General features: G+C 49.6%; 1 protein-coding gene across 1 annotated transcript in view; it reads left to right on the forward strand.

Annotated features, from left to right (window-relative positions):
- The window catches only part of GRHL3 (grainyhead-like 3 (Drosophila)), a 16858-nt gene that overhangs the window by 80 nt on the left and 5835 nt on the right, over positions 1 to 10943 (forward strand). The window contains exons 1-11 of the mRNA XM_010189547.1: positions 1 to 93; positions 738 to 799; positions 2673 to 3009; positions 3287 to 3366; positions 5107 to 5260; positions 5886 to 5997; positions 6716 to 6810; positions 8481 to 8639; positions 9223 to 9301; positions 9694 to 9827; positions 10714 to 10748. The exon at positions 1 to 93 is cut by the window's left edge and continues 80 nt beyond it. Of these exons, the coding sequence (XP_010187849.1) occupies positions 28 to 93; positions 738 to 799; positions 2673 to 3009; positions 3287 to 3366; positions 5107 to 5260; positions 5886 to 5997; positions 6716 to 6810; positions 8481 to 8639; positions 9223 to 9301; positions 9694 to 9827; positions 10714 to 10748 (1313 nt within the window). The 5' untranslated portion in view covers positions 1 to 27. The remainder of the gene's footprint in view (positions 94 to 737; positions 800 to 2672; positions 3010 to 3286; positions 3367 to 5106; positions 5261 to 5885; positions 5998 to 6715; positions 6811 to 8480; positions 8640 to 9222; positions 9302 to 9693; positions 9828 to 10713; positions 10749 to 10943) is intronic.

Genomic DNA, 10943 nt, shown 5'->3' on the forward strand with positions numbered 1-10943 from the left:
AACCCCTTGACAGCAGCCACCAAAGCCATGATGCGGGTGAACGGAGATGACGACAGCGTGGCTGCCCTGAGCCTCCTCTATGACTACTACATGGTAAGTCCCCCCTGGGCTGGGTGTCCTGGGGGAGTTTGCTCCAGAGGAGAAGCGTGAAGGTAAAATATGTGCTCAGCCACCTTAGGAGGGTACCCATCTCCTGAGCTCTCCATGTTGTTCATGCAATGATCCTCATAACATCCCCAGCACACAGATGGTAAACTGAGGCACGAAACACCATTATACTGTAGAGAGAACCCAGAACAGGGTGGAAAACTGAACCCAGGTGTCTTGAGTCTCAGGCTGGTGGGTTTTTTTACCTGGCAGCTTTCATATAAGAATCAGGAATGCTTTGAGAGACGTGGAGCTGCAGTAGCTGGGTGTCTTGCACCAGTACCCAGGAGGCTTCGAGAAATGTGGGTATGATTTAGCCCTGATTGATACCAATAGGACTGGTGTTCCCATTCACTTGGGAGCTTTTGAAAGTCCCAGAACAAGACAATGTGGCCTTGCCTAAGGTTACCTTGGGAATCCACGGCAGAACCAGTAAGAGAGCCCAGATCTCCTGTGTCCTCACCCGGTGTTGATTACTCACCCAGTATTTTATCTATGAGACTTCACTTGCTACACAGACAAGGCGACTTTTGCCTCTGTTTTCCACTATTACAATCTAACAACAAACTCTTTGCTCTGCCTTGCTCCAGGTCCCAAAGGAGAAGAGGATTCTTCCATCTGGGATGATGGGACGCAATGAACTAGGAAAGAGGTTAGCTTCATTTTTCACTCTCTATAGCTGTCTAATTCTCCTGCAGCTGCTTGCATGCATGATGGGTCTCTTAGCTTGCATAAAATAGACATCAAAGCACGGTGTTATTACCAACAACAGTGGAGGTTATTAACCCTGAGACATACATTAAAATTCTTTAGGCCAGATCCCAAGCAGGTATAAATTGCGCTACACCCATTTACACAACTGAGGATCTGTCTAGCTGTGCTCGGAGGTGTTGCACTGATTTGCAGCAACTGAGGAATTTGTCTTTATTTTCTGCTCTGTGATGGTTGGAAAGGGGAAAGGGATTCAGCTCTGGCAGCAGGAAGAGAATGGCCAAGTCCTCTTCCATTCACCAGCTGATAAGGATTTCTGTGCCACTTGCTTCCAGTCTCCCAGGATTCTCCTCCAGTGACTCCCATTTGTCCTTTGAGGTTTTCAGATAATTAGCTATTAAATTAATGGCTCATTTGCCACTATGAGTTCAGTTCCCCTTCCTGGATGCTGTGTACTTTGGCAACCTTTTCTGGCTGTCTTTTTAACTACTTGACAGAATAAGCCTCTTGAACGATACTTCATTCCTTCTTCATAAGTAAGCAGAGTTAAGCTGTTTTCTCCTCTCTGAACGGCCACTGTGTTCTGGACAGTGCTATGTTTTGTATTGACTATGGACATTTCAACACGTACCTGAAGGTGAAACTCTCGAAGCAGAGTGGGTGGGAGCTACTGGTTCAGTTTTACCTCCTTGGGGGTAGCTCAGGCTGCCAAGAGATGTGAGGGTTGCTAATGTGGGGGTTGGTTTGTTTTCTGAGCATGGTAACAGGGGCAATGAGCCACTTTTCCCCAGCTCAGCAGGGTCACAGAGTCACTGCTGCAGTTTTGGGATGCTGCACAAAGGGATGGTTTCCGAGTGCTTTATTGTACATGACTTTATCACTTGATAGCTCCTATGTTTGGTCTTGTCTGCACTGAAATCTGGGCCATTCACCTCGATTCCAATACTGCAGCCCTGTCAGGGTTTCATTGATCTCTGGGAGTTTTGCTTCCTAAGCTCCTGGAGTTTGTGAATTTGTACAAGAATCAGCTTTCCTTAAGAAAAAAAAAATCTACTTTCAGTGCCAATGAGCCTTCAAAAGACTAAGATGGAAAGACCACATAGCAGTTATCCTTCTTATTGTCCCTGCTGCTGTCAGTGTTTAACAGCCTAAATAAATGTTTATGAATTTGTAAAGGGCGAGTGTCAGGAGGAAGGAGCCAGGCTCTGCTCTGGGATGGCCAATGCCAGGACAAGGGGCAATGGTCCCAAGCTGGAGCACTGGAGGTTCAAGCTGAAGATGAGGACAAACTTTGTCAGGGTGAGGGTTATGGAGCATGGCCCAGGCTGCCCAGAGAGGTTGTGGAGTCTCCTTCTCTGCAGACCCCCAAAGCCCTGGCCGTGTTCCTGTGTGACTGCTCTGGTGCTCCTGCTCTGGCAGGGGTTGCACTGGGGGAGCTTTCCAGGTCCCTTCCAACTCCTCATATTCTGTGATTCTGTGATAAAGAAATAATGGATGGAGGCTCTGGATCAGCAGCCCCAAATCACGCCTAGCCCATACTCTCTGATTTCTTGTGCTGATCCCTTATCTGCTGAGCTCCTCTGGCTCTTGCTGATTGCACTGAGAGGTGTGTGTGTGGGTGGAGATCACCCGTGGGGCTGTCAGATCTCCCAAACCAAGCAGGAGATGTACACAGCTGACTCAAGGTCACCCAGCAGCCAAACTGCACAGTTTGCTTCCCAGCAGCACATCGAGGCGCTTGCTTCCTGCTGTGCCAACTTGCTGGGGTTGTCCACCCTCCACCCTGCTTTGAGACAGGACCCTTTCTCCACCAGGCACTGCCACGGCATGGAGTACGACCCAGAGCTCGCCTCCTTCGATGGCTCAGCCCACCTCATGAAGCTCTTGTCTGAAAACGTTTCCATGACCCAAGAATACTGTGAGCCGCAGAAGAAGAACGGCTTAAGCCTTGACGGCGTCCCTACTCCTCACAAGCCAGCCATGATTCCACCAGGCACTAGCAAGCTGGATGCCACCCCAGACAACTACATGGTCCCTCCAGGGGACGTATACGACAACAGCTCACTGAACTCCCTCTTCGAGACCATCCCCGTAGCCCCCCCACAGCAGCGGTGGCAGCCAGACAGCACTTTCAAAGAGGATCCCCAGGAGGTCAGAGCCGTCAGGGGTTGTGTGCTGGCCCGGGAGTACTGCATGAGGCTGTCTGGAGTTTGGGGGTTGCTTTGGGAGCTCTGCTTTTGCGTTAGAAGCTTGATGCTGATCCCATTGAATTGTTGGGGTATTTATATTGGTTTTGGAAGAGGGATAAGGCTTTGAAATGAGGGTCTGTGTTTTATTTGTGGCCTCTGTCGTAATGTCTGGGAGAAGGTGGATGGACAAGGCAATGAAAAATTCTACTTCTGACTGTTTTGTTTCCTCTTGTCTACAGTCTCTGCTCTTCAGCGATATCCTCAAACCCCAGCCAGAGCCACCTTGCCCCGAGAGTTACGCTACAGACGGTGTTAAGAGGTAACGGCCGATCCATGGTCTCTGCGTTCCCAGTGCACTTGGCTGTGTCCCTTTCCTGGGGACATTTGCATCTCCTTCCTCGCCCAATGCCAGTCTTGACAGCAACCACTGCAGTTACAGATCTCATGCTTTTGCACAGACAAGTTGGTGTCTTAGGAGCAAGTTGCTGTTCCATGACTTTTTAGATACAAAGCTGTGGTGAATTTTAGTGTCTGTAGTAGGAAGCCAGAGTCAAACCCAATTTTAAATTCAAGTTACTCAATAGAGTTGTTCCAGTTCATGTTTTCAGCTTGAGTTTTGTGGTTCAGACTGTATTCTCTTGGCCAAACTGGTGTAAATCCAGTGCCAGCTGCTTCCACTGCTGCTCACATCTCATCAGCGCCTTGACCTGCACAAGGGGAGATGTGGCACTGAGGTTCTCCATGTGAGGGTTTGCTGTGTGTTACAGCCCCTTCCCAGGGAGCACTGCTTGGCATGGGGTAAATAACAGAGAAAATCAGGATGGCAGTTGATGAGGGTGAGCAGCCTCCTCCTAATCGAAGGTTTAGGTACTTACTTTAGTTTAGCACTGTTGGTCAACCTTGATTTTAGAAGGTGCCACTGCCTCTCATTCCTAAAACATGAGAGAGATTTCTCCCTCCTGTGCACCCCTCTCTCAGGCTGAGCTTTCCTGCTCTAGATACCGCATCAAACCTCCGAGCAGGGAACATTATTCCACCTCCCACTTTTTATTTGCCTCCTGAGCCACCTGACTCCATGACTCAGCTGTCAGACGTGGGGATTTTCACACAGACAGCACTCGCGTTGGTGAGCAAGAGGCTTTTTGTTTGCTGTTTATCCGTGCACTGAAGCTCTCTGGCTCTAGATAAGAGGAGCTGCCAAGCCTATCTTCAGAGATGGCATCACAGGGGAGGTGGAGCAGGATAAAGAGATGGGCTGGTGACTAAATAGGAATATGATGATCTTCAACTCCAGGGCACTTGAAGGGTCTGTGTGAAGGCTTGTGTACAGGTGGTGGCTTGCACAGATTCCTCACAGAAGAAAACAGCTTGAGCCTCATGGTTTGAATGCTTATGGGTACTGGTGAATGCCCAAGAGCAGGGCTTCTTGAAAACCAGGCTCTTCTTTTAAATGTACTTGTCAACAGGGACACCTTCCTCTGTAACACTACAGATTTTTCTGTAAAGGCTAAAGCTGCTGCCCACCAGAGTAAGTGTTGAACAAGCTGGGCTTCTGAGTCCATCTGAAGGACCTGGATAAACAAGCAGATGAGTGTCCTGCAGGTCCTCCTGATTCTACAGGACCCATCAGGACACGGCCTTCCTGGGTCAGGCATTTATGGGTGTGAATTTGGAGACAGGAATCTGAGTTTAGGATGTTGTAAAAGTCTCATCACTGGTCCCTACTTTGGTTTCGTTTGGTTTAGGCTTTTGCTTGTGCAATGGTTCTGTAGCCATCCACAGAAAAGTACTGGCTATAATAACGTGCAGGGGTTTTTAAGCCAAAACCAAAGGGTAAAATGAGGATATCTGAGAACTGCTGCTCTGCAGGGTGCTGGGGAGGATGAGGATGTGCTCAATCACAGCTGTAGGGGCGTGTGAGATGGGCAACAGGCGGAGACTCCTGTGTGCGCCGTGTCTGTAACCTGTAGGGATGGAGACTTGCGTGTCTCCTTGTTTTGCTTTTGGAGTGAAACAGCAGCGTGTGCTTATTCATCATCCTCTCTTTGTTCCATGCAAGTGACTTTGAATACACTCTGGGGTCACCCAAAGCCATTCACATCAAATCTGGGGACTCTCCCATGGCCTACCTCAACAAAGGACAGTTCTACCCCATCACGCTGCGGACAGCTGGAGACAGCAAATGTTTGCACTTGTCCTCAAATAAAGTGAAGGTAAGAGACAAGCTGACAATTTTGCTGACACACGCTGTAATCAGACATCCAGCAATTGTACTGGCCTGGGAACAGAGCTGAACATGAAGAGTAATGGCTTTGTGGCTCATGTTGGCTTAAAGCAATGAATGGGATGGAAGCTAATCCTCTGATGCACAGCAACAGCCTTCATGTTACCTGGCTGGGGAAACCTGGTCCTCCAATCCTCAGCGGTATTTAGGTGCTAGGGTTTGGATATCTTTAGACATATGGGTTTTCTGAAACTAAGAATGTCCAGAAAAAGCCTATTTAGGCTGTCCCAGCCTCATACTTGCTGCAGCACCGCTAATGTTCCCCCAGCACAAGGTCCTTGTATGTCTTGGCGTCAGTGGAAACTCGTGGGCAGTGCAATTAGGGGGCACACAGGGCATCTTGGTTTTACTCTTGGCTCTGTCACTGCCTGCCTGCAAGACCACGTTCAAGTCCCTTGCTTTTCCTGCCTCAGTTTCCCCAGCAATAAAACTTTAACAGCAACACTAAGCTGCCCTTGGCCATTGCATGGATGCAGCGGATGGACAGAGCGATGGGGGCACCAAACATTAGCCTGCTGTGTGTGCTGATGTGGGATATCCTCGCTGTGTTGCAGAGCGTTGTGATGATTGTCTTTGACAACGAGAAGATCCCGACGGAGCAGCTCAAGTTCTGGAAGCACTGGCATTCCCGCCAGCCGACGGCCAAGCAGAGGGTCATTGATGTCGGTACGAGCGGGGCTGACTGCGATGGCTGCTGGGGTTGATGACTTCCAGCACCACTTCACTGCATTTCCAATGCAGTAACACTGCTGAAGCTCCAAAATCCGTTCTGGGGAGGAGTGGGGAGGAGCAGGCTGATGTGTGGGCTTCAGATCCTTCCTGGCTGAGGAGCTCCTGGGGGTTTGAGGTGGTGGTTGTTGAGTTTAGAGACATGCGCTAGGAGCCCATGATACATCAGAGAGCCTCAGTCAGAGAGCCAGAAACTGCTACATTATTTTGGCTTTTACAGATGCAACCTATGGTCTCTTGGAGCCAAGGAATCTGAGCTAGAAAAGGCTTTGGTACTGCTTGTCCTTCTCCACCACCACCACAGAGGTTTTACACTGGGCTGTGCTGGGCCAGACTGAGGTTTTGCCCATCCAGCTGAGCACCTCGTGGCTCAGAGCAAGACACAGTTTGAATTTAGAAGCCATCTACATTGACTTTGCATAACATCACTACTCAAATAGCACTCACCAGCCAACATCCTTGAGTCATTTCTGACCTGTCCCTTTCATATGCACACCAAGGTTTATCCCGTGGTACCACAGATGGCCTCTTTTACATTACCAGGCTTCTTTTAGCCTTGGAGTCAGTGAGAGGCAGACTTCTGGGGAGTGGAAAGCCTAGGGAGTGTAACCAGTTTTGCAGCGAGAGTATAAACTGCTTCTCCATTGCATTTCAGCTGACTGCAAAGAGAACTTCAACACGGTGCAGAACATCGAGGAGTTGGCCTACAACGCGTTGTCCTTCATGTGGAACATCCACGAAGAAGCAAAGGTACAAACTCCTTGTGGAGGGGATATGGGAAGCCTTGGTTCACAGCAAAACTGCAGCCTCCCTTCTGGCGACCCAGACACGCTCCCCCCTTTTCTCAGCTGAAAGACGGGGAGTTTCAAACCCAAACAATTCCCTTCCAGCGGCCCCAGGTAGTGTTTGTCTGCCAGGACGGTGAGGAAGGGCACCGCGCTCCTCTGTGTGTTTAAGCGTTGCCATTAGCTAATAAACACTCTGGGTACACCCGAGACTGGCTCAGAGATGTTTTTTTAGTGCTGATGGATAGCTCTGAAGAAAGCCTTTTGCAGCAGGCAGCCTCGATCAGGGCTCTGCTCACATGTAGGTGAAGCCAATTTAAATAAACCACGGCTTAGGGAACAAAGACCCTCCTTTCAAGGCAGCATTTTGATGCAGAAATGACTGACCACCCTTCTGTGCTTGCGTGATGTGGAAGGGAGCCAGGCAGATCACAGGATCCCTTTTGAACTGAAAATCTGTAAAGCTTATATCAACACCTTTCCAGCTCTGCTGTCTCTTCTGCATCTCTCAGAGTCTCTTGTTAACACTTTGTATCTTGTATGGAGTGAAAGGAGCATATAAAAAAGAGATGAAGCAACTGAGGGAAAAAGAAAAGCATAAATACCCCCTCTCTCTGAAGCTGGGAGCTTGGGAAAGCTCTGGTTTGCTTTGGGATCCAAATAACCCCTTCTCTTAGCCCAAAGGCGACCCTGGTCTTTTACAACCCAAGAGGTTAACAAATGTCTTCAAGGCAAAGTTGTCAGAAATGGAAATATGTCAGGTATGTGGCAAGCCCTTGGGGGCACCTCAGCAAAACTGGATTTAACTCTTAGCAGAAACTCTGTACACGCATTGGCCTGGGGCAGGTAAAGGTGAGACCTGAGAGAGCTGCGAGGGCTGGGAGCTGCGACAGGAGGGGTCAGGTATTTGGGTCGTCTGTAGCACCTGTTACTTCTCCTCTTGCAATTAAACTTCACACCACAGCCAAGTGGTTTTCTTCTCTAGAGATAGGTACTGACGTCAAGTTTCAGGGCTGAAACCCTCAGCCAAAGCCCTGCTGAGGGAGCTGTGGGAGCTTCTCCAGCTGCAAATCTGTCTCCAGAGCCCAGGGGAAACTTCAAGGTCACACAGATGAGTTGGTGATGTGGAGATGCAATGTGGATTATGTCTGTGCTCAGCTTTTCTTCAGTAGTTTCCACTGGAGGTAACTCCATCCTCGTGATAAAAGAGACGAGTGTGTGATGAATACGTATTTAACTAGCAGCAGTGATTTGTAATTCCTGCAGCTGTGGCCCAGCCCTCCTCCCTTCCTCCAGGGCATTGCTGGCCAAGGGTCCCTTGTTCAAATGGAAGATCAGAAATATCAGGGAGAACATCCCCAGGCAAACCTTGCCCCTGGTCTGATGCTCGATGGGAGTGGATGGCCTGAGTGTTAATGGAGATGGAGATAATTAAGGGATGGAGAGCTGCAGGGTGCAGGGACAGACCATGGCTAGCAAGGACTGGTGGGAAGCCAACAGCCCCTGTGCTTGGCTGACACTGGGAGGTTAAAAGATGTCCCAGGAGCTGCTTGTGTTCCTCCCCACTGCCCTCACTGCAGTTGGAGAAGGTTTTCAGCACCAAGCAGCTCCACCAATCTCAGTTCCTATTTGCAGGTGTTTATTGGGGTGAATTGCCTGAGCACAGACTTCTCCTCCCAGAAGGGAGTGAAAGGCGTCCCGCTCAACCTCCAGATCGACACCTACGACTGCGGCAGTGGACCCGGCCAGCTGGTGCACCGCGCCGTCTGCCAGATCAAGATATTCTGCGACAAGGTGGGACATCGCCTTTCCACCAGGTCGTTGAGAGGGGTTTTGAACTGGCGGCCAGTGGCTCCAGGAGATCAAACAGAAAGGTTGGAAGTTTAGCAGAGCCTAGAGGTCAGCCTGAAGAACAGAGGTGGCCTGGCCCCTCAGCTGAGTGAGACCGGACAGGGGGATGTGTCTGCACTGCCGAGGCCTTTGGAGAACAGAGGCATTCGAAAGCTTTCCCCATATCAGACCTACATGGGATTGTGCCTCATAACAAACTCTGTTTATGTCAAGTTTTTAAATAGCAGAAGAGATAAGGATCTCCTCAGGGGTTCTTCCCCAGCTTCAAATATCTTCCCATGGAAAAATTCCTCACAGTTATTTTTTGTTTACATTTTTCATTTTTAAAAGCAAATTTGGGGTTTGTTTTTGGTTTTTTTAAGTATCAGAAAGTTCTGGCTGGCCTGTAGAAGGGCTCAGAGATTGGTATTTTTGAGTAAAGGCTGCCTTTACCTTAGTGCAGTTACCCCCCAGAGGTGGGCAGCAAACCCTCTCTTGCCAATGTTAGAACTCCAATGTCCTCATTTTTGCCTTCTCTTCCCCACAGGGAGCAGAGAGGAAAATGCGGGATGATGAGAGGAAGCAGTTCCGAAGGAAAGGGAAATGCCTGGACTCCAATAACAACGGTCAGTGCTGCTGTTTGTCACCTGCTCCGACGTGTGTTGAAATCCGTGTGGGCTTGTCCCTTCCCTGCCACCAGATCTGGCCCTGGGCATTGCCAAACCCAACGAAATCAGCACCATTCAGAAACAGCCCCTCAGCTGGGTCCTTCCCAATCTCCTACCAAGATGCTCAAAGCTCTTCATTAACACCAACCACCCTTCCCGAATTGTCCTGGCGTCCTGGCTGGGAGCCTTTCCTGGGGAGACAGAGCTGGGTGAGCCCTGGTGCTGCAGGGTCCCATGTTTTCTCTGCTATTTCTGTTGGGAGGCCTCGTGCAGGCCCCTTCCCCTCTCTGCGCGTGGTTGTCTCCTCACCTGCCATCTGAACTGAGCTGAACTGCACTCTCCATCTGCAGGTCTGAAAGGCTGTTTGCTCTCTGGCTTCAGAGGGAATGAAATCACGTTCCTGAGGCCAGAGACTGACCTCGAAACCCAGCCGGTCCTGTTTATCCCCAACGTCCATTTTTCAAACCCGCAGAGGTGTGGCACGGTAAGTCCCTCCAAAAAACAACCGACCCATTGCCCTCATCTGTCAGCCCCATCGCTGCCAAACTGATCGGTCCCCCAGATGTGATTTGTGTTATGTAAAAAAACCAAACCACAGTTGTTGTGTGGAAATGTGGTGAACTTGAAGACGCAGCTGTCAGGAGTGGCCTGGGTTGTCATGCAACAGTGATGGGCAAGATAACCTCCCCAGGCTCCTTCCAGCCAGATATTCCTGTGGTTTCCAGGTATCACCTGCAGCTTCCACGGAGCACTGGCGTGGAAGCAAAATTATCAGCAGAAAGTCAAGTATAGAAAAATGTGGCCATATCACTCCCTGCATGTGTGGGACGTCTGCCGCTTTTCCCCTGCCCTTCTCTGTCCCCTTGTGCCTGAGGAAACCCAGACCCAGAGTCCTTCAGAGCTCATGAGTGTTCCCTCAAGAAACAGCCGTCTCAGTTTGTCAAAAAAGGGGGGAAAAGCCACCTGTGACGATGCTGTAGTGTCCCACTGCAGTGGCTGCTGTCCTGAACCATCAGCACCAAAACCAGGGACTGGAAGAATCTGTTCTACAACCACAGAACTTGCTGAGAAACCTGGTCCTTGATCCCAGGGGGGGTATGAGATTTGACCTGCTTTTGGGTCTAGCCAGATATGTGTTCAGGTCTCTTCTAGACAGAGCTGGAGAGTTTAGCTAGGTTCTTTATATCAGATTTCATTTAATCTTACAAACACATACAGATGTGTGTGTGGGTTTAATTGCATAGGAAAAATGATGGACTGGGAGGAGAGAAATCATGTTTGAAATGTGCCCACGCTGCCTCCCCCCAGTCTTACTGACACTCAATGCTTCTGTGCAAACTAAAACATCGATGTTTCCTTTCCTTTCCAAGGTGCTCCCTCCTGCTGTTCCCAACTCTGCAAACAGGTAAGGATGCAGCACTTTGTGCTTCCCATCCATCAGCTGCTCCGTGTTTTGGGCATGCAATGGTTGTTTGATAGCCATAGGCAGTGTATATCCAAAATAACTCAGCACAGTGTCTCCCTGATACCCATGAGTACCAAAATACGTGTTAAACCTTGGCCTAGGATGGACTCAGGGATGCAGAAACAAAAATACATT

This window comes from Mesitornis unicolor, unplaced genomic scaffold (assembly GCF_000695765.1).
Source record: "Mesitornis unicolor isolate BGI_N332 unplaced genomic scaffold, ASM69576v1 scaffold5028, whole genome shotgun sequence".
NCBI lineage: Eukaryota > Metazoa > Chordata > Aves > Mesitornithiformes > Mesitornithidae > Mesitornis > Mesitornis unicolor.